At 46.7% G+C, this 23,930-nt stretch overlaps 1 protein-coding gene across 4 annotated transcripts in view; it reads right to left on the reverse strand.

Annotated features, from left to right (window-relative positions):
* Positions 1-1,220: 1,220 nt before the first annotated feature.
* Positions 1,221-23,930, reverse strand: part of CADPS (calcium dependent secretion activator) — a 175,060-nt gene continuing 152,350 nt past the window's right edge. For all 4 annotated transcript variants that reach the window (XM_085236221.1, XM_085236218.1, XM_085236220.1 and 1 more), the window contains 4 exons: positions 20,449-20,481; positions 17,749-17,856; positions 4,052-4,156; positions 1,221-2,565 (listed from right to left, as the gene is read on the reverse strand). In XM_085236221.1, the coding sequence (XP_085092347.1) occupies positions 2,386-2,565; positions 4,052-4,156; positions 17,749-17,856; positions 20,449-20,481 (426 nt within the window). In that variant the 3' untranslated portion in view covers positions 1,221-2,385. The remainder of the gene's footprint in view (positions 2,566-4,051; positions 4,157-17,748; positions 17,857-20,448; positions 20,482-23,930) is intronic.

Consider the following 23,930-nt stretch of genomic DNA (forward strand, 5'->3'; position numbering starts at 1 on the left):
GCTGAAGCCATTCTGGGTAGCAGTATCTGGGCAGGAGAAGGAGAACAAGAGGAGGACACGAGTGTGCATAAGCATAGCTCAGGAGCTTAGTTGAGGTGGGCTTCAGGGCGTGCTTCAAGGCTCCGATCATAGAGAGGTCAGGATAGAATCATAAAATCATTCAGGTTGGAAAAGACCTCTAAGATCAAACAGTCCAACCACCAACCCATCACCACTGTGTCCACTAAATCATGTCCCCAGAAATAGATAGATAGATAGATATGTCTATAAGGCTGTGGTCCCCAGAGGTACTTCTCCCCTCTGCCTGCATTGTGGGCAAAAGTCAGTAAATGACTTGTTGGGCTACACAACAGTAGGGGTTTGTAGCTCCTCTATACTCGTGCATCACATGGCTTATCACATGCAAGTGCTGCTAACTGTGCATGGCCTCCACCCACTGGGAGCGAAGAGCTGCTGATGTCCCTGTCCTGAGGAGGTGGTGCACGCAGGTCATTATGGGCAGGTGGGTGTTGGATGTGTCAGGCACGGCGAGCCAGGTGGGGCAGCAGATAACCTCCAGAGCTTTGGGTAAACTCTGCCATGGAGAAGACGGACCCAAAACCCAGAACTGTAGGGCTCCGCAGCCATCCCAGCCCTGACTGGGACCCAACACCTTCTATCTCTTCCCGTTGTCTGGGGAGTGTCTGTGACTCCTGGGCACTAGAAGATGCTTTGGTTTGATGCTTCCTTATGCCAGGCAGGGTGCTCTCCAGCATATGCCCATCATTTATTTGTGGGTAGTGAAGTTGTGTCCTCATTCCCCAGGCTGGCAACAGGTTGCCATCTGTGGGAGTGAAGGACATCAGCTCTTCTGCTTCTCTCATACCTGCTTTTCAATTTCAGCTGGGAGTCTGTCCATGTGCCCCGTGTTTGTAAATGCCCTGCAGGCTGCTGCCATTGGCTTCTTTAAGAGAAGATACAAACTGAAGCCTATTTGTGTGAAGTAAGTGTTGGGCAAGGCTAATGACCGTGTAATTGTGGGGGCTGTACCACAGCAGACCATCAATTAGACATCCAAAGACAGGTGACAGGGTGCAGTGGGCAGATAATGGTGGAAGCAACTGGGGTGGTGACAGCCAAGATGCCCGTATACCTGGAGAATACACAGCGTGGTTCCACCCTGACCTTTGGGAATAAACTGGGAAACCATCTTCTAAATTAATAAACTATAAAAACACCCATGAGAAAAGAAAATGCCTTTATTCCGAGAGGTGGGGGCTCTTACATCTCAGCTTGTTGGTATTTTTTTTTTCTTTCTTTTTTTTTTTTTTTTTCTAAGGCAGACATAAAAAGACTCCATAATTTATTCTTAGGACATCTGAATAGTTATTTATTGAGAAGCCACAGTTCTCACACTTTTACAACTGTCGGCTTGTATAAGGCAAAAAAAGCAAGATGGATTATCACTATTTTACACAGAAAGAAAAGCTCTGGAAGGGGGACTGATGGACATGCAGTTACTGCTCAAAATGCAATGTACATGACATATATAAAAACCATTGTTAGACAGAGGAGTTGTAAATTATGGTTACAATCTACTGAAATAAATATTCAATATATTATTATAAACACATTTGTATAGTCTAAGGTTGTAATTAAAGTTCTCTTTGTACATACACGGTTATTTGAGATTTAAACAAAAGTGTAACATTTAGAGGAGCGAATGTCAACATAAAACAACTGCTTTGGACTTGTAATGTGGCATGATATATCCATAATGATAGGATTAATCTGGTGTGGCAATTAGAATGACTAATCCTTTGGGATGTAGCCTTCATGGAGTTAACTGCATATTGAAGGGAAGAGCCTGGGATATTAACAAGGATGCAGAATGATTCAAACGGCTGTCTGGGTTTGTTTGTTTTCTGGTTTTTAAATGAACAGAGAGAACAAAAAATCATTTGTAATTGCCTCATTTTTCTTTTAAAAACAAAGCTGTTTTTTTTTTTTTATTATTATTAGTTTTAAGCAGTTGGCATCCACAGAAGAGAAACAAAGAAATGAAAGGACTCGATTCACTCATCTTCACAACAATTTACCATCAATGTATATACAGTACATTAATGAAGCATTGTTTAATTATAACAGGGACACACCTAGTATGTTTTCTATGTAATTTTCCATAAACAGTATTAAACAATGGTGCTCCATATTGCTTATGAACATACAGATATGAAATCAGGAAACCAATGAATCGAAGAGAGGTGCTAACCTTATTACCACACAGCTAACATGGCATTTGTATTGGTAAACTTCTCATGGGCATTTAGAGCTGACAGAAGAATTCCTAATGTGGCTAACTTGAGTTATGGACGAGGTACATGCACGGACACCGGGCCAGCTGCCCTAGTCGTCCTCTTCGTCCTCCTCATCACTGTCCTTCATGGTGATCCCCTGCAGCCCTCCGCCCTCACTGACCGACGCCGTGGCCTCCTCTACTGTCAGCCGGTTCCGAATGGTCTCGTAGGTTTTGCTGTTCAAGGTGGAGTCCAGCACGCCTTGCAATCGGAAATCCCGGTACGTTTTCTAAAGAGGAGAGAGGTGTGAGGGGAGGAGGAGACAGCACAGAGCTCAGGCTGCCCCTGGCTCCCCGGCTTTGCCACGGGAGCGAGCCCGTGCCCCTGTGTCCCCATGTCCCCACACTTTGGGACCACCACTCTAAAGGCTGGGATGGAGCTTTCCATAAGGCATGCTGAGGTCGAAAAGCACGTGGAAGCAGTATAGTGCTACTCAAAGCAACTGTCCTGGCTTCTAGATGCATTCAGCTGCCAGTAATTGAAGTTACTTTTCTTCACGCAGCTCAACGCTTACTGCCTATTGCAGACATGATTACATGCTCCTGGAATGCTCTGCATTAAATAATCTTGCCTCAATACTGAGTTTAAATCAGCTAAGTCCAGGATACCTGAGAAAGCTATTCATGTATGTATAGAGATAAGCACACGATATGCATTCCTCAAATCTCTCTTTCTTCACCTTATTCCGAAGCTGGAGTTGCGTTTCCACAGTCAGCTGTACTTCCCTCATTACTGTGGATAATTTCCTTGCATTTCTATTTGTTTTAAAACTTCTTGACCCTGTGAGATAAAACTCTGGGCCTCTGAGTGCCATTCATTTTGCTCTGTGCTCTGCATGGAAACTACTGCTATACACTTTCAGAAAGTCCTTGGATGTGTCGTAGCTGCTTCTGAGAGTAATACTGGTATAAATAAAGCACAAGGAAGAAAGCCTTCCTCAGCTAGCTGACGAAGAGAAATCATTTGCCTGTGCTGTTGTTTTCAGTTATGAAAAGCACACTAATACTGCTCAGTTTTAATTTATTCATGCCTTCAATGTGTTCACTGCACACGAGACCATAAACATTATAAAATACTAGACACAAAAAGCATTAGATAGAACCTAAAATGATCAAAAATATATTTACCCCCTTCTGTGATCTTATTATTTCATGTAAACCACTGTGATTTCACACTGAAATAATTATCATTAGCCCAAGACACACACGTACAGATACACGTGCACTCAAAGGAAAAAACGATACTTTCAGGGTATGTTATCTCACCTTTGGGATCTCTTAAGAGTTGATTATATACACCCATTGTAAAAGAAACAACTTCAATTAGCTATGAGAACAATCCTCATTTGCATTCTGACGATAATCACAAGCCATAGGCGGGCTTGCATGTTTCTAGGAAAACAGTGTTAAAAGAGGTTGGGTTGGATTTAACCCATGTGAGCACGGGAGAGCAGCTGTGCTTTTTGTACAGGTAGGGCTGAATAGCACTATTTTCCCTCTTCTCATGCAAGCAGTTACTCTGAGCTTACTTCCACGTGTGTTTTGCATGCATGTGCATTTCAAGTTCCTGCTTATCCATCTGATAAGTTCTTCATTTTTAAGCATCCGAATGAAGGACCGCATTTTCTGCCGACCACCGCTTCCCATCAGAACACACTGCACACACACGTGTCCCTTTCAGCAGCAAGACGCTCACGAAAGCACAGCAGGTGTTACCTTCACTATCCTAATGAGCGTTTTCAGCTGGTAGATGTGCAGCTGCAGGTCCATGCGGTCCGTCAGCCAGGTGCAGACGACGTTCATCGAGCTGGTGTACCATTGCTGCAAGAGAGACAGCACTTCTCCAGCACCCGCGCCCTGCAAGCGAGCACGCAGCGGGACCAACCTTCCCCACTGCCAGCCCGCTAATGGGATGTGACAGACTTCTGGGAGACAGGCACCCTCTTTTACACAGATTTTCCATGCACGAGCTTTTAACTTTGAGTAACAACCACAGCAAATCTCACTCGCGGGGGCAGCGGCCACCAGCAACGCCGTGCGGTTTCTGTAATCCTATTTTGCCACTGATTTGAGTTGGCAGCAGTGGTGGGAGTTTGGCCCAGTCCGGTCTTTAACCCATTCCTTGCCCCAGTGAGCACAGCCCTGCCTTTAGGACCACGCTCGGGTACTTACCGCTCACAGGTCGCCTCGAGCAGCCTTGGAGTGCTGCAGGGCAAGGGCGTGATGGTGCAGGCATCTATGGGAAATGCTTTGGTTTTGGCCTCATGGTTATGAAAGATGGCAAAGCAGCAAGCAAATGAGCTTGCTTCAAGCCGCTGAGCTTGCAGGGCCCCTCCAGGGGCTGAAATTTTACTGCCTGCCTGTGAGAAAGGCTTGCAGCTGCGTGGCAGCAGCCTGCCAGCCCTGCAGTGCAGGATGCAGCTCAGTGCCCCACTCAGCAGGGCTGGCACAGCCCTTGAGAGGCACGGAAGCAGGGTCAGGTGTGGTGGGGATCACAACACCTCTCTTTGTGCTCAGCACCACAGATGGTTCCCAAATGGATTGTACCCAGGGACCATCACAGCTCCGTGTGCACAGGAATAGTCCTCTTGTTTACTCTTAGACATGCACAGATCAGAACCTTGTACTGCAGCGCTGTGGAAATTTATCTAGAAACAGTTAAAGAGAAAAAAAAAAAAAAAACAAACATAGATCAAATTATAAAAATCCCAATCAAGCCCCATCCAGATTAGCTGGCAATGAAGCCTCTTCCTAACTAACCTAAAGCCTTGCATCAGTTTCACTCAGGCATTATTTCCTCCCATCACTGCACCTTTTCCTCAGTGTCGGTGTCTGCATGCCACGTGCACGAGCTGACACAAGGCTGAGCACAGCAAGAAGAGCACAAAGCAGCCAAAATTCGGGCTTGGATTATCAAACCAGAAGACAACACACCCAGTAGTTGCCACCCTCCACCAGGACCTGGCATGCTGCATGGGGAAGAGATTTCCCCCTTTATGATACTTCTTGAGTTGATGATCCTTAATGGGTCTCTTCCAACTCGGGCTATTCTGTGATTTATGGCATAGCACTTACACTGTGCCTCATCAGCCCAGAGCTGTACAGTGTAGGAACTGGTGTCCTGTCTGCCACGTGGAGCTAAATATATCACAATGGTGAAAAAAATAGCATTAACCTCCTATTGCTACCAACACTGTTCTAACTGTACTACTATTTTTACAGAACTCTTAATAAAATGGAGGAAATAAAGGGATGGAAGAACCACCAAAGACATGCCAAGTGGTGATTTCCTGCTGGGCCAGCTTGGGGCTGAGATTTTTGTTGGCTCTCCATCTCCAGGATGGGGACCTGGCAAGTGCTGAGGGCACAAATGAAGCTAATTTGGAGAGGAAAGAAGGAGCTCTGGCGGCTGAGCTGTCTGTCCCTAAGGTCCTGGTGCCAGATGGGGCCTCAGTTGTGATATGAAGCTCTATGTAGCCCCGGAATGGGACAGAGGCCAGTCCTGCCATGTCTGTCCTGTGCCACACACCTGCATAGATGGGGAACAGAACCGAATCCCACCCCGCGGGGGCTCAGCCTCGCACACTGCTCAGCGGCATGAAAGGAGCTCTCCTCCTCAGAGCTGAGTTACTCCAAAGACTTTCTGCTTTGTGAAAAAAAGACAAAGTGTAATTCATTGATCTTGATACACAAAACCGTCACGTCACTTCATAGAGCACGCACCAACTGCTGAATTTAAGCCCTGCATATTCATAAAAATAAGTTAGCCCATAAATTAAATGTTCCCTTTAGCTATCACTAGTGTTAATGTGCTACAAGACGCACAAGCCCTCTGATTCATGACTAACCCTCCAAAGAGGATAACATTTGCATATGATTATATTATTAAAAAAAACACAACAACAACAAAACCAAATGCTCCAGAATGGGAACGAGATCATTTCAGACAAAAGAGTGCAACACTGGTGGCCTCTGATGTCCTCCTGGGACACGGGGCTCCTTGGGGCTTGTCCCCATGCACGAGGTGCCCTTCCCATGGGGCTGCAATGCATTCCCAGGCACCAAAGTATGAACGTGTTTCTCAAAACTCCTTGTGGCTCGTAAAGAGTGATGCTCCCATGCATCCATGGAGCCCAGCTTCAACCCACAGCCGCCCACCCTGTTACAGATGATATCTGCCATCCCCGTAGATAACCTGCACTCAGCCCAAGGGGCACAGGGAGAGGGATGGCTCCAAGGTAACAGCAAAGGAAATGCAAACAAATGCCCTTAGGATGGCACCAGAGCTTGGTCACAACAAGCAGATGTCCCGTTTGCACGGCCAGGAATGTAACCCCGCTTTGGGGTTAGCCCCTCCTGTTCACAGCAGCCCTTACTGCCAGGTGCATCGCGGCAGCTGGGATGCTCCAGGCCAACAGCAGAAGCAGCACAGGGCTGTGAGTGCTGCCCGTGCATCCCAACCTGCCCAAGCCATCGGCTCGCTGTTTTTTTCTTCTCCTTTTTGGAATGCAAATGCATGATCAATAAGTTGCCGAAATAGCAAGCTTGTCTCTGAATATATAAATGGCAAAAATTGATATGAATAAATCTGCAAGTAGCGCACTGAGTGTGGCACATTTCATCAAAAAAAAGAACCCCGTGCTGGGCTCCTGCTTTCCGGGAGGTGGTGTCATTACACATAGCCAGGAACATCTGCAAACCCCCGTTCTCTTTGGTGTGAGCTGAATGGAAGCATGACCTCCTGTTCCTTGCCATGAACCTTGAGTTCACACTCATATTTTACATGTTACAGGAAGCCGCAGCTCACCCCAGGGGTGCGGCAAACAGAATCTCGTAAGCCAGATGCAACACTGCTTCTTAAGGCACCTGAAGGAGCTGTATTCTTCATTCAAAAGCTTACATACTAGTAGCTTAAGGTCACTTCAGCTTTTGTAAAGAGCGGGACAAAACCAGGAATGCTTATAGGGCTGGGCTGTCAGCAGGGTAGCAGAGGGATTACAAGGAACCTGTGACTCTGCCTCTTTCTGCCTTTACTGGTAGTTTTTTTGTGTGTGAACAAGTGCCATACAACAGATTGAGGCTGGTATAAAGGCCTGGGACTGTGCAAGAGCACCCCGCTGAGCCTCAGCTGTGCTTGCAATTAGCAATAGGCATGAAATGATTATTGTTGTGGTGGCTGATGGCAATCTGAAGTGACAAGTTTTATGGGGGAAGTTGTAGTGGGGATGTTCAGCAAGTTTCTGCAAACCATTAATCGAAGGCTGCGACACAGCGTAGTCAAAGCTATTTTATGTCATTGCAAAGGTCTCAGAAGGATGCTGAAAGAATATTTTTCTGCTCTCAGTGCCTCGGAATGGAGTTTTTCTAGGTCAGGGATTCTTTACTGCCCTATTTAGTGTCAAAAATACCCATTTGCCTCAAATTAGCAGAAAGCTTGTAGTTAAGGGCTAGAGATTAGGCATACAAAATTACTCAGCAGGTGACTGCTGGGTGGATTTGGGGGTTGAGAAGTCTTTAAAACTGACTACGAGACATTATATACTTCTGACAAAAGAACATAGTAATCCTACCTGCTTGCTTTAACCACTGTTGTTTGTCTATTATTACGTGCTTTAATGCTCATAAGAGCAAAACTACTGGTGATACTACTCAATTACCATAGTAACTCTCCCCTATGACCTCTCATTTCAGTACTCACTTTCCAACCAGAACCAATCCAAGCAGGGCAAATCTATTTAAAACTGTGACACACACGGCACAAGGAAACCCCGAACGCTGCCTGGCTCCTCTCTTTGTCTGAGACACCAGCTTGTTTTGCAACGCTGAAAGGCAGCTTTGTAATGAAGCCTTGAATTCAAGGTGTTCCAGGGGTACGGCAAGGGGAGGAGAGAGCAACGCGTTGACGCTGGGTCTCATTTCCCAAAGGCAGACCAATTCTGCTCTCAAGGCAACTTGATCAGCCAGGGAAAAAAATATAGGTTAGAAATTCCCAACTCCTTGTGCCTGATGTTTGCATCCATCCCATGGGCCAGCAGCTCGGCTGACTTACAGCTGACAGTCCATGACAGCTGACTGACCGTGTGCACCCACAGCCCAGGCTGCTCAATGGCAGCAGTGGAAGGACCATGCATGTCCCCCTGGGCTTGTGTGAGTACTGGGGCATTTCTCTCCATCCTTCTTCAGTGGCTTTTTGGCTGTTGGTCCCACTCAGTCATTGCAATGCTAAAAACTTGGTGATGACAACAAGCAAGAAGTGCAGAGACTCGCGGCCAACAGAATTTCCTACTTTTTTCTTTAAAAAAGGAAAGTTTCTGGGAAGCTGCAACACACACTGCAGTGAGGACAACCTGAGTTTGAGAACCTGCTCCAAAACCTGCTGTGATGCTGCAGGGATGGAGCGGTGGCTGGTCCAACACTCTGCCCTGTCCCAGCCCTGCACTAACGGAGTTGGAGAGGTGGTGCCACCAACACAGCCCCATGCACATAGCTCTCATCTTCCCATGTTGGCTCAGGGATGGCAGATAGAACGCAGACCTGCCCACACAGCACTCTCCGTTACACTTGTTCATAAACTTCTCTGTCCCAACCCTGGAGGTGTCCAAGGCCATGGATGGGGCCCTGGGCAGCCTGAGCTGGTGAGGGGCAGCCAGCCCACAGCATAGGGTTGGAACTGGGTGAGCTTTTAGGTCCCTTCCAACCCAAGCCATTCCATGATTCTGTGATTCTCTTCCCTCTAACAAAAATCATTCTCTGTGCATCATTGCATGCTGTTGGCGAGGGGTTCCCTGAATCTGCTCCTCCAGGTCAACATTTTGGCTGCAGAACCTCCTCTGGCACAGAGAATGGAACCCATGCCCCAAAGCATCCTGGCTTTGAGGCCATGGGCAGCACCACAAACAAAGGAGTGACAGTGCTGCCATGCAGTTCCACCACATCATGCAAGATGAAGGCTTGGGGACCCTGCAGGATGCTGTGGGTGTACCCAGGACCCCGGAGCAGCGGTGTTGGCACGGCACAGCCCTGGGGCCACGAGCACACAGCCAACAGAAACCACGCAATGAGTTAATATCGCGGGCATTGATCAGCTAGTCTTACAATTAATGGTTCCAATAAAAAAAAAAAAAAAAAAAAAAGCTCCCCCTTTTTATTCAACAGAATAAGAAATTAAACACTTGTGGGCTCATTCTAAAGAATGAATGAAATTGAATAAGCTACCTAGCACTTGAGATTCCCAGCGAGTGCTTGAATAGAGCAAACCTCCTGAGTTGAATGGATTGCCTTTTGGGACCAATTTGTCTCTTTTCACTCTTTATTCCTCCTTTTTTGCTGACAGATGTACAAAGGCGGAACTGCGCTGTGCAGCTTAGCTACATGCACCCACAGCAGCTGTCACTTTTGTCGAGCAAGTTAATCAAGCAAATGCCACCATATCCCACTTTCTATAAGGAACAACATGTTATAGACAGTAGTCTTGGGAGACGGGGAGGGAGAGAGACTTTATTTTAACTTTGAGGAGCTGGGATTTTTTTTTCCCCTCTGTGTTAAAAAAAAAAAAAAAAAAAAGGAAAAAGGGGAAAAAAAAAAAGCAGCCAAACCCGGTAGCACAAGCTGACACTTTTGTTTCCCGGCAGAACAAATATTTAATATGATTTTAGCTCTAATTTGTACTGCAAGGAGGGCTGTCCGCTTTTAATTAAATTTAAGAGACTTAGGGGACGAGGTTAGAAAAGGAATGGAAGCTTTTTGTTTGCGTTTGCGCTTGTTGATAATCATATATTGATTGTCAATCGCTAAGCCAAAAAGATTAGTGTAGTAAATACTATTATCTGAATGCCACAAGTGAAGTGCTCGCTTCCCTTCCCCGCTACTCCCTTTGTGAGGCAGTTTGAATCACCGGTTGTTATTTATACATTTTCTTTGATAAAACCAACTTGTGTGGCTGATTTTTTTTAAGCCCTGCCTCATTAAGTGCATAATGGCATTTACGTGTGGGGCTCGCCGCTTTTTAGCCTTTCAGGCTTAAGCTGATATTCCTCTCTCACAACCGTGTTTCAAAACTTCTGATGTTCACCAACAATTGGATACGCACCAATATTGTATGGATCAGATGCTCTCTCGCTATTGCCAAAGACCATGAAACAACAGAACGGGATCTGCAAAGAGGAACCCGAGTGCTCCCTTCCTGCTGCTCACCAGGCAGATCCTTGGGTTGCTTTTCCATCCCATGGGATTCCTTACGTGCACACACTCTTTAGGTATGTGAAACCACACTGAAGGGTACGTCTTTCCTACAGCTCTACAGAACACAGACGCAAAGCGCTGAGAGGTCTCTGGGCAGCCCTCTTTTTGGTATCAGAAAGGTACTTTTCCCTTAAACTCATCTACCTTTTCTTTCAGAAGATAAATCTAAATTTTGGTAACAGACAGCACTGTGCAAATTGAACTTGTCCACACAGGTGAGAGTTTGGGATGTGAGAACGCCCCCATCCCCTGCTCTCACAGCACTCAGTGGTGGGGCAGTCGGTCCTTATGGTAGCAGTGCACATCCTGATGCTCAGCCAAAGCTCTATTAATCCCTACATTCAATCCATAGAGCTCGAGTAGAGCGCCAACCAGTAGATAAAAATCCCTAGAAACCTCAATATCTTTTTTTTTTTTTCTTTTTAAAATAGCATTTCTTCTCTAAAAACCTCACGCCTGTGCCTGGGGTCCCTCAGTCACAAGCACACTAAATAAGCAGCCATACATCTTTTTCAACCCTACAGACCCCCCCCTCTGTCCCAACACCCCTGTCCATCTCCATGACACCACTGCTGTGGGTGCAGGCAGTGTCCTCAGCACTGCAGTTCCCACTGCCTTTCTCTCTATGCCCAATCCTTTAACAGGGAGGTTTCATTCACACTGACGATGCAGCTATACGAGGGAGTTATTATTTGATTAATTAGTATTATTTAATAATGTCACAGTCCCAGCGTTGCATAATAGGGTTAAGCTGCTAGCCAGAGCAACTCATCATCTGTCTAGGATGCAAATGGCATCACCGAATTACATTATTTTTTTTTTTTTTCCTTTCTTCCCAAAAATAAACCACGCATACACACACACACACACACACACACACAAAGAAAGAAACACACTTTGCATGGTGTAAGAGCTCTGCCTTCAAACAGAGGGAAATTCAGAATGAAAGCAGAGCTGGGCACCCCGACGTGCTGCACGCTTCTTGCAGTACAGATGGCACCTGTGCTCCCCCACTGCCCGCAGACACCCAGACTGGCACTGCCCCAGGGTGACCATGGGGCCAGGGTCGGCCCTGTGGTGCCTTCTGAGGATGGGGCAGCTATATTTGGGTGCTCAGCACACAACTCCTAAATGAAAGAGCTTCTGCATGAAAGCTGCTAAAGCAACACACAACCACTTCTGTACCGATTGCCTGTTCTCAAACGCTTTTTTTTTTAACCTCTAAAATATTCCCTGCTTATTTCCATTTTTATTTTTTTTTTTTTCAAAAAAGAAATGAAGTTGACATGCTAAAATTTGAGTTCCTATATAAGGAAGCTGGGTATAACACCGTATCCACACAGAGCGCTGCTTTTTTCCTGTCCCAATCACAGAGCCTCACGGATGCAATGCAATCCTGATGCAAGGCTGATCGATGAGGTGCAGCCCAACAATGCATGCTAAGGAATGTTTTAATTGCACTTGTTATTAGATTGAATTGGAAACCATCCCAAAGCGGGCTATGGGGAAGTGAAGCTGAGTCCACCACAGTCTATACACTCCCTATGGCAGCTCTGGGATCATTGCCTTTAGTGCTCCTCTTGCCCTACTCCTGTTGGGGCCACTCACTGCTATGGGGGAGCACACAATCCCACACCCCAAAACAAACACTGCCCTCAAAGTGCCGCATGGATCAGGGCAGCACTGACCTTGGAGCAACAGAGCAATCAGGCTGCCTGCTTAGAATGATTAATGGAAAATCTCCTCTGGAAAAGAAATCAAATTAACTGTCTTCAACCAAATGTCTACTGGAACATGAAAAGCTGTTCTGATAAAGACATTTAGGAGGAAAAAAAAACCTTATGAGCATGTAAAATCCAGTGACAGATCTAGGACTTATTTTATTAAGAGTCTCCCTAAAATAAATTAAACAGAGCCTACTGAAATGAACACTCCATGGGAGGACAAGAGCAAAAAGACGCAAGGCCGCTCTCTGCACGTGCCCATAGGGCTCAGGGGTGGGAATGGGATGGGACAGGACTCAGCTCCTCTCATCCAGGTGTGGGGAATGGAAAGGGCTCCCAAAGGAAAGGGTGCATCCTCCAGCAAAGGGGATTTGTCCCCACATGGATAATGGACATCACCATTATGTCCCTTTCTCTCCCAGTGGTGCAGGTGTGGGTCCAAAGCAGTGTCCTGGGCTCTGCAGATCCACAGAGGACAAAAAGCACGTCTGGGGGTAGAGCTGCCCAACTGCCTTCATGGCACAACTCGTTCTTGGGAGAAAAAAAGACAGGCAAAAAGCAATGCAGAAGAAACAGCTCAGTGGAGGCCATATCAGGACAGGAGTGGGAGAGAGTCTGTGCCCTAATGAGCAGTCTCGCTGCGTGGGAGGGAGCGGGATGCTGTCTGTCCTGGGGAACACACTGCGTGCAGCTGCAGGCAGCAATGGGATGAGAGCTGAGCCCTGCATCCGTTCTTCCCTGATCCTGCAACCCGAACTCCTATGAGTAATCTAATGCACGGCGAGTAGCAGCACTGACTCACGGCCTGACTGCTGGGTGCGAGATCGGGAGGGGATGGGGGGTGAGGAGGGCTCTGTTCTGGCATTTGGTTGCACTGCGTACGGCTGACTGGGAAGAAATGCCACGGTCCTGCAAGCGCTGCTCGAAGGAGCTGCCAGCATCCAAATGGGAACTGCACATCCAAGCAGGAATCATGCTGAAGTCCAGAGCTCTGATTTTAGGAAGACTCACAGTTCCCTGCATCCTTCCTGCTCACCACCCCTGGCACTCGGCAGCCAGCTCCCAGTGGACAGTCCTGAGCCATCAGCCTGATGCTACTGCTGCGCTCTTGACTGGAAAGGCAGGTGCTCTTCCCCAGGAGGTGTGACACCAGGACAGCACTGCTGCCTGCAGAACCTGCAGAGCGGAGCAAAGCTCTGCCCCTGCTTAAGTCCTGGGGATGGACGCTGGCCTGAGACTGAGGCTGTTCCCCTGCTGGCCCTGCCTGGTGATTTGCTACTGCAGAGGACTTCTGCGGTTGTCCCTTCTGCACTGTGCTGGGCATGGACAGACTGAGGCCCAGATCCTGCTGATGCCACACTGACACCAAGATAAGAAATCACCTTTGCCCTGCAGACACGGGGGGGCTCATGCTCAAGTTTTATGGGAAATGCTCTGTCTGATGTCACAGACCTTCCAGCAAGCAGAACACGGTGACAGTGAAGTGGTAGAAGTGCCTCTGCACCGGGCAACGCTGCTGCCTCCCGCATGGTATCACTACGTGATTAAGTGCTTACCAGACTTCTTGGTAAAGGCAACCTTCCTGATCTGATAACTGCCAAGGACAAGCCAAATACGCAGGGTCAATCCATGCACGCTTAATCCCCAGAAGGCAGATTAAGTGTATAATTGACCCATATAATCCACGTATCATCTCCAGTGAAATGTTTTCCATGTCCGGTTTAGGCAGACGTGGGCCCATAAGAAAGCTATCAGAGGCACAGAATTACCATGGCAGTGGATTTCATCAAAGTCAGAGATGGCTTTTTAATCACTGATCTCAGGGACTGCTAGATTTAAGCAGATGAAGCGGCACTAAGCATATCTGCCTTAATCCTTATCTTCTACTCAGGCTGGTGTCTTCAAGAAGTACAAGGAGGAAAAAAATAAATTAATTTTTTTTTTAGGTCCTTAGAAGCTTCTCTTGGTGTTTTGATCTCTCATATCAAAAGCATGTTTTTGTTGGTGTTTTTTTTTTTTTTTTTTTTTTTTTTTTTTTGTAAGATATTGCATTAATCATCAGAGAGAAAAATGCCATCTGCGCTATTTAGAGACTGCGGCGGGATGCTGGAAGTGGAGGATGGCGGGCGGCTCGCCGGCGCTCGGAGCCTTTTGTCTACATGATGCTCACCCGCGGCCGGGCAGGGAGTGCTCCTGCTCTGTGTCACAGCTGTGTGTACCAACTGATGAGGTTGGCACCCACACTATCTACTTTTCAGTCATTCATCCTCTGCAGCACATATATGCCGGCGGGTTGAAATCTGTGCTGTGCGTACCTAAGGGCGCACACACGTGCACATGTATAAGCAACTTCCACTACAGCACAGCCCTTGCAAGCACGACTCCTGCTGCCTTCAGAGAAAACTGTGGGTGCACAAAATCTGATCCTACCACACGTGAGTGCCCAGAGCTAAAGGGGAGCTGAATTCTGTGATTGGTCAAAGACTCCAAATCACCCTTAAACACTCCCATTCTGCAGTTCAGTGTCCACATCTCTACGGGAAAAAAGATGCAGTTTTGGACTCTCTGTCAGCACCAAACCGAGATTGAGATCTCTGTGCTGCTGCGAAGCATCGCAGCGGCTCAGTCCTAAAGCACACAGAACCTCAGGGAAGGGCTGCATGCCACAGTTCTATTCTTAAACTCCTCTGCTACCAGTGCTCTGTACCAACGGGGCCTTATTACAGTGTTTTAGCTTTAAATGTTATCAAATTAGTGAGCCAGGCCAAGTAAATAAGTCATGTTACTCTGCAGTAAACAGCACTGCCAAAAAGCTAGTTAGGTTTTGATTACCAGCAGAACTCCACGATCAATCTGTTCGTTCAATGATCCCAAGAATACAGATTTTTAAAATTAAGACGATGACTCTATTTTGGGGAAAAAAAAAACAACACCCAACCCTGACTAATTTACAGAATGAAGAGGATTAATGCACAGACCACACAGAAATATTGCAATAATCTCCCACAAACAGCAATATCCCCTGAAGAGTACAGTCCTGTACTGCAGTACAGAGGGAGTGGTGTAGGGAGAGTTGGCTTTGGAACTAAGAAATGGTATAAAATGCCCAAAGCCATGGATTAACCCACCTTCGGTTGGGACACGGCACTCTGCAACCTCTGCTATGGGGAGGAAACAAAGAGGGAAATGAACGAAAACACTGGGCAGGGCTGCGGGGAAATGGGGCGACTGGGAACAACACAGGGCTGCAAATCTCACTGAGCGTGCAGGAGGCAACCTCACTCCATGCAATGCTGCTCAAAGCCAAAAAAAGACAGAAGTCTTTTTTTAATGGCACAGAAAAGTAACTGAGCCCTGCAGTTTCTCTGCAGCCAGAGAGGTTTACTTGCCACTGGCACCACACTGCTGCCCGGCGGCCCAAAGCAAGGCTCACCTGGTTGGAGCGAGCACTGAACTCATTGAGGAGACAGCCTCCAATGTGTTCATAATCTCGCTGCTCAGAGGAACCCCCACACTACGAGCACTGCTCCACAGCTGCACTGAAGGGAGCGAGAACAAAGTGAGACCCAAATCCAATTCAGCGCCACAAAGACCTTTTTTTTATCTTAAGAAAAGGACAGCTCACTACCACTGCTCTGAGAAACAAGACCAGCGGAGCCTGAGGACCAGGGCTGGGCTGGGCTCCGTGCTAACTGTGTCCCCTGCCTCCATGCCAACCTCAGCCCCCCAGCACATCGCGTGGGTACAACACACAGCACCACGTCCCACTTGAGGTTACCGCCCTCCAACGGGAGCAGGGAAGATTTGTGGGAAGCAGGGGAGAACGGAAAGATTTTGCACTTCTTGCTTTCCACCAAGGTAGCTGCTCTTTTTTCTGTTGTCACTGTTAATTTGTTTAAAACACGGCTTGGTAAAACTAAGTACGAACGGATCAAACTGAAATCAATATTTGTGCTAATTACAGCTTTTGGAAAATTGGAAATAATGGCCCAAAGGGTATAAACACACCAACTGTGAATCACAGGGAAACGATGAGGGAAAAGGCAGTGTGGGCATTGAAAAGAACAGTCCAGATGAGCTCTGGAAATCTAACTGCTCGTGGAATGCAATTCCCCACAAGCGAGCAGTGCACTCACAGGCCTGCTGCAGATGGAAGCGACAGGCTTTTGTTTTTGTGGTTTGTTTTTTTCCTCCCCGTGCCTGCTCGATGGGCTGTGCTCTGTGCGGGGCCAGCAGCAGCAGCGTGCTCCGTGCATGAATGAGGCGCTCTCAGTGGATATGGGTCATGCTAGTAGATGTACACAGTAAGATTATTTGACTCTAATTCATGCCACTTGATATAATGTGATAAAACATTTGACATGAGAGATAAGTTCCATTTTAATCTGGGAGGGTAAGGGGGAAAGAAAGAAAGGGAATTAAGAAGGAGGAAGAGGTTTCCAAGGGAAAGAAAATGCGCAGAAAGAGAGATATCGAGTAAAGGAGGAGGTTGGCTGGAAGGAAAGCAGCTTTCCCTACACACTGAGGAAGCAAACGAGCGAGTAGAGAAAGCAAGTCAGATTGTTACAGTGCCAGAGCCGGGAGCTGGAGATGGCACTGCTGAGAGGAGGGAGGAGAGGGGAACAGAAGCTGCTTCAAACAGAAATCGCTGTATGGACAAATACCCTAGAAGAGACTGAGACACTAAGGCTACAGGCTGGCCATTAGCAGAAAACCTTTGCTCTAGAACAGCTACGAGGACAGAAAGGCTGTAACACAACAGTAGCAGCAGAAACATACATTGGTTAACATGCATCCAAAACCAAAACAAATGGGCATCACAGGTCACTGTTCTCTCACAGGCCAATGCATTTATCCCGTGCAATAAAAAAAACTCGAACAACTGGGTCAGCCTCCTGCCACGCTGTTGAGACCATGGAAAATGTGTCTGAACCTGACCTCTAGTGCCAGGAACCATATCGTGGAGCTCCAGAATGTCCACTCCCAACCAGGAGTGTGCTGGTTACCTTTTTAAATGAAAATTTGGTATACACACGATTTGCTGCCAGTTTTGGAGAGCTCGTCAGTGACAGACACTGTGAGTTGTGCACAGGAGATAGATGATCCTCAGCAAATGAGCTCCAATTTTCACACTGAGAACAATGACCGAAATGTGCCGTTACAGAGAGAGATTCTCCACAAGCTTAAATATAGTCGGGGCTCTCTTAGAAGATGCTGTTCCCTTGAAATCCAGGCACAGACAGACCAAGACACAGTACACTAGAGTAGAGATTTAAAGCAGGCAGAGAGCAGATACGAGCCTTAGTCAGAAAGAAAGGAAGGATTTATTTATTTTTTAAAGCTATAACCAATAAACTTTCTCAAAATGTGACTTATCCTCCTGTCTTATTTTGTCACATTTTGGGTCTCTCCTGCTTGGTGTCCAAGGAGGAGAAGGCATTTACTTACATCAAATAACCTTTCTATATACATCTCCTCATTGACCTTATCACGCAGGACATCCTGAGAGTGGCGGACAAATGTCACATAGGCATCAGCAACATCCATCCCTGGTTTCTGCATGGGGAGAGAAGAGAGAGAGAAAAAACCATGAATACATCACAGGAGCAGCTCCTCCGCATACCCTCAGCACTGCCTCTCTTCCTCCATCTCTCTCCCGCCGTCCTCGTGCAAATCACCCCTTCCTTACCTGCTGTGATGGGGACGGGGACAGCGTGCCCATGCCCAGCACAGAGCCATGCAATGACACCAGACAGGGATGAGAGCATTTCCCTAAAGAAAGTGGGAACTGATACCGTTGGAGGGGAAAATGCTTTAAAAAAATAATAATCCTGAGTTCACATTGCTTGATATATTGAAATCCAACTTACCTCAAAGGAAAGCCATTAAAATACTGTAACACGACTCATTACAAGAGCTGCCACAAAATCTTAAATTTCCATGGCACATTGCAAGTTTGTTAATAACTAGTGTCATTAGTTTCCATTACTGTGATTTACCTCAGATCACAGAGTATCGTTTCTGTGCAAGATACGATTGTCAGCCGCTGCAAATTGAAGTTAGTTAACACATCTGTGTAATTTCCAGGGTGAAAATGAGGACAGTTTGGAAAGCAGTAGGAAGGGAGTTTTTTAATACAAAGCAAACAATTATCAAGCGAAGGGCCAGCGCTCAGCCCTTGGGAAGCTAGTAACATTTCTTAACACCTACTGAAACAATGACAAGGTATTAATTTGAAAAACAATGAGGACAAACAAACGTGGCAGTAGTCAAGTGTTACACTTTCAAGCAATTTTCAGCAGGCTGATCGTGCAAGGTGGCACTGAAGGCATTGCTTTGTGTTGGGCACTAGCAGCAGTGCCTGCCGAGCTAGATTTAACTGGTGGGTATCTGCTTAACCAAGCCATTTCTCCTCTTTCCCCTGCAGCAGGGACCTGAAGCAGCACCGCGGTGCTGGCTGGCGGTGGGCTGGGAGTTGTGTGGGGTTGGCTGCTGATTTCGTCAGAACCAATGTAAACATTCAAGTGAGCAAGTGGGAGAGAACAGCCATCGGTGTGGGAGAGACCACATGGACTTGACATCATCTCCTATGTTGGGTGCCCCGAAAGAACAGTTCTGTGCTCAGACTCATGGTGACTAATACTAAAATGCGCTTGACTGACAAAGAGTGTCAAATAAAGAATCTCCACATTTGCTAGGACAGGAAAAATGAATTCTGTGCCCTTCTGTATGGGATCTGCTGAATCACGGCCTGAACCTCTGATTGATCACCTGAGGTGAGCAATGAGTCAGCTATGGGAGCACAGGTGAAGGCAATTCACCTGTGCTGCAGGAAGGGGTGGAGCCTGGCTGCACCTCTCCTAGACCCATTTAAAGCTGACTGCTGGGGAAAAGGATCTCTCTGGAGATCTGCTCTGCTGGAGTTTCATAAGTGAGCCCAGGATATGGGTAAGTGTCCTATCTTTTCTGCTTTGGTGTAATAACTACATAGCCAAGCTCCCTGGTATACCTCATAACTGTAACAGCTGTACGTTCATTGATTGTACACCCTTCCTCCAAAGCTCTCAGTAACTTATTTCTACTGCTCAAAGAGAATAATATGCAGATCTCTGTGCTGGGATATCTCAAAGCAAACAAGAGCTCTTGATGTTCCAGAGCCTGTCCTCTCCATGCTGGACTAAATGTGCAGTATTTCACTGGAAAAGTCTATCTATCTATCTCAGGAGAAACAGTGCAAAAGATGCAGCCTGCCCAATAAATTTGTCACGTTGTCATATGAGAACATGCAGCAAAATTGCATCCATGAGATGTCTGCTCACTACACGTGCAGGCCACCAAATTCAACTGAGTCACTTCTGATGTCCACCGACCGGACTGAATGCAGGATTTGTGTGCTATATTAAGGACTAATCTTTTTCATTTGTAATCACCTCTCTGCCTATAACATAACAGTGACTCCCTATTCCATCCAACATTCACAAATGATACTTCAACTTCATTTAACTGTATGTTTCTGGCAAGTAAGTGCTCCAAGAACTTTAAGGTCTCTCTGCCTTATCAATCAAGGTCTAATTAGAGCTGATGACATATAATTTTTCTGTACCAGTTACAGGAAAAAAAGGAAAAAATTATTTTCATTAACAATTTCTCAAACACATGTTGCTAGTTCACCATTTTCCAAAAGTAATAATAAAGTCTTTTTTTTTCTTAAAAGAGAGAAATAAACCAACAATTAGAAGAACAAAAATAAAATAGACTAGCTAATGTGTTAGACGTCTGTTGGCTCAGTTCTAACATATCTGGACCTTTTTGTTTGGAAATTTTTTTGTATTTGCACAAGTCCAAATGAAGAATTAACAGAATGCACTGCTCCTGTTTTTATTTTCAACTTTTTTTTTAATTTTTAATGTGATTCAAGCCAATTGCATAATGGTGGTACCTTTTTGACACCATCTGCAAAGGAGTGCCTAAAAAGCTTCAAAGGTCTCTGTAAGAAGGTAAGTGGTGACATTTTTTCCAGTTCAAATGTTAGAAGTGTGAGGGCCGATGGTTCAACCTTGGCTGTTAATGTGCAATGTGGGTTGCTACACATGCCATAAAACAAAGTACAAAGCAAATTACTAAGCAAGTTGTTTAAATTGTGCTTACGGGTACATCCACGTATTTGGAAGCAGCCTTCACCTGTAAAAGGAACAAGAACAGAGTCACCATCAGTATGCTTTCAGGCTTTTCCTTTGAGAAGCTGCAATAGCTCTGTAGGCAAAGGCTCAGGACAATACTCAGGAGGGGGAAAAAAATATGTTTCCCACCTAAAATAATAGGGAATAGCGGTGTTTTTGTCACTGGGACACATACCTTCGCTGCTCTACAGGCTCTAATAGCAACAGATGAATGTGGGCGTTGTGCTTCTCCCTCCTCTCCTTAAGCGAGCAGAAGATGGGGCTCACCAGGACACACTGTTATTGTCCTGGGGTGGCCTCGTTCCACACTCAGCATCATGTATGACTCCGAGCTGTGCCCGTCCCCGTGGGAGCTGTGCCCAAGGGTGCAGGGGTGGCCCCAGTGAGCACCGTGTCTCTTTACACAGCCATAGGCTCCAACATGAGCACTGTGCCCATGTGCATCCCACCTTGCACCACCTGGGGTGCTTTGGCATCAGGACAGCACATTCACATCGTGCACCAGAACAGTACCCAAAGCCCCTCAGCCTCCTCACCACTGTCAGCAGCACGACGATACCCGATGACCTTTTTTCTGCCCTTTTTAAAGATGCTGTTTTCTGGAGAGTACTGCAGGGAGGATCGTGCACTCTGAGGTGTCCTTGTGAGCCTTTCAGACCCCAAATGTGGTTGCCTGTTGCCCGGCACATGTGGTAGGGTGGCCCTGAAGGCCAGGTCCAACTTTTCCAACTGAGCAGCTCCCAGCTGGCCAGAGAGACCCTCTTACCAATGCAGCATAAGGCACTGTGTCTAGAAAGTGTCTAGCTGGGATTTTCCACAACGCTTCTGCTTTTAATTAGGGTAAGCATTGCCGGCCATCTTTGTTTGGGTGTAAAAGCTCACCTGCTTTTAAATATTTCTAAAGCTACCATTAAAACAGCCTAAATATAACACGCACACAGTTGCATCTTGGGATGAATAAATTATGTGTCCCGAATGAGAGAATGAATGTATGTGTGAGACAGAATGTGAGAGTGGGTGGAAGTACTCATATGGTGTGTGTGGGGGGTGCATAATTAAGCACAATGAGGCGATACAAAAGACCAGACTGGTGGTAATTGCTGAGGTGAACGCTGCAAGCACTCGCAGTGCCTGGGCAGCAGGTGCATGCAGGGCAGGAGGGGCTATGGGGTCGTCCCCAGTGCTGGCTCCTGGGGGCAGAGAAGGCTGGAGGGGTACGGGGCAAGTCCCAGCCATGTGTTGCCAAGCAAGTGGCAAAACAGGGAGCTGGTGGAGTCACCATCCCTGGAGGTTTTCAAGAAAAGGGTAGATGTGGCACTAGGGATATGGTTTAATGGACATGGTGATGATGGGTTGGTGGTTGGACTATCTGATCTCAGAGGTCTTTTCCAACTTTAATGATTCTCTAAAACCTATGCCAAGCGCTGGCTTCCTTCAAAGATGAGCTCATCTCACTCACAGGTATCCCTGATCCCAGCAGCTGCCTGGGCACCTTGCCCCAGAGCTGCATTTATCCTCACTGCTCCCTCCTGGGGCAGCAACCTGGATCGGAGGGCTGCTGGGCCCAGCCCAGTGCCACCGCCTCTCCTTCCCCCAAGCCAAAAGGCAGCGAGAATAGCTCAGGCAACTTCCTGCCATCCCCCCCCTCCACCCACAACAAAACTGAGCTTCTTCTCCTGCCCACTCCCCTTTAATCAGAATAATTACTTGTTTTTCTTTAAACTCAGATTTGGCTACATTCAGTGAGATTTCCAAACTGCCGGATGTTGTGTGATTTTTGCTAGGCTGCCGTTTTTCACAAATGATGTGACTTTGCCATGAAACGTCTCAGTTTACCATACAATTTTTGTGCAGAACAAAAATAAGATCTTTTACTTCTGTCTCCCTCGGGTAATATGCAGTCTTTAGTTTTAATTACCGTAGGTGTAATTCTCCGCCTACGGAGGCCATCCAGATTAAAGGAAATTTTAGCAGCTGTCATTCCTGTGACTCAGTGGAGCTTCACATGCAGACACCCATCCAGGGCCTGGGCTGCTGCTGAGATGCACTTGAATGTGGTGACAAACAGAAATAAAATTTAAAGAAAAAAAAGTCTGGCCAAATTTAGAAGGGTATTTTCCTCTCAAAGTGCTCTGCAAGGGGAAGTGGCTAGTGAGAATTTATTAGGACAACAGATGCATTAATTTTATCTCAAATTTCGAGGCAAGAATTGGAAATGAGGAGAGCCTACTAGGTGATAAAACTGTCTGTCACAAGACCCCTGGTTACATGCCACTTGCCGAGAGCCTGGAAAACACGCGCTGAAAGAAGTCAGGAGAAGGGGGTGGGAGACTAATGCTTCCTAGATCTCAGTGGCTTGGACCATAACACTTTGTTGTATTTGTTCAGACATGGAAAACGTGGGAGGTGGTGCAAGCATGCTGTAACAAGAGAGAATTTCTGTATTTAGCACTGGAAAAACCAAACACAGAGAGTTGCAGGGAGTGGTGCTGCTCAGCACAGGCTTCTCAAGCACACTGCTGAAGAGGTCAAGGCTGTCCCTCAGCCTCTCCTTGCCCAGCGCACCCAGTAAACACTGGGACCAAGTGAGAGATGTTCCCTGCCCAGCAAGAAGCCCCCTGCTCCTCTGCAGTGCCTCTTACTCCTTGCTGAGACCCAGGAGAGACATTATGGCTCTCCACAACTCCCTGAAAGGAGGTCAAAGAGAGGTGGGGATCAGCCTCTTCTCCCATGTAACTGACAGGACGCGAAGTGATTGGCCTTCAGTTGCGCCAGGGGATGTTCCAGATGGACATTAGGAAAAAATTATTCTCAGAAAGAGTGGTGAGACATTGGAACAGGCTGCCCAGGGAGGTGGTGGACTCACAATATAGGTCTCACAGACCTGGTGGTCTATGAGAATTTCAGTGCAACTTTCCAAGCAACCCCGCACACATGCATTTGAGTGCAATCTCTTTTGTGAGCCCAGATGAGAGAAGGCAAGTGCTCTTGTAAATTCTGTATCCATGCACATTCAGAAGACCTTTGGAAATCATCTACTATGTGTTTGCCTTAAAAAGCTGTCCAAAACCCTTTCTGGAATGCAGTTCAGATTGCTAAGTCCTTGAGGATACTGAGGCCAGTTTTGCCTGGATTTTTGTCCAGTATGTTTCTAGTAAACACCTAACGTGATGAGCTGTGGATTGCTTATGCAGTGCTGGGGAGAAACATGACATCAGAGGCACCTAATCCATAACCTTATGGTTAGGGTATTTTCCCCTCTCTTTTCTAGAAAGAAAAATGGCACTCTCTAGATTTCCTTTATTTAGTTTCTTAAAATGCTCACTGTTACGGCTAGAAGAATGAAAGGAACACACCTGTCATGCAAGGTGGCAATGAAGCAACTTCTTTAACTAGGGAATTTGGATTTATAGTGCAGCTTCATGTGCTTCCTCAACAGAATGAACTCCA

Source organism: Meleagris gallopavo, chromosome 14 (assembly GCF_905368555.1).
Source record: "Meleagris gallopavo chromosome 14, MGAL_WU_HG_1.1, whole genome shotgun sequence".
NCBI lineage: Eukaryota > Metazoa > Chordata > Aves > Galliformes > Phasianidae > Meleagris > Meleagris gallopavo.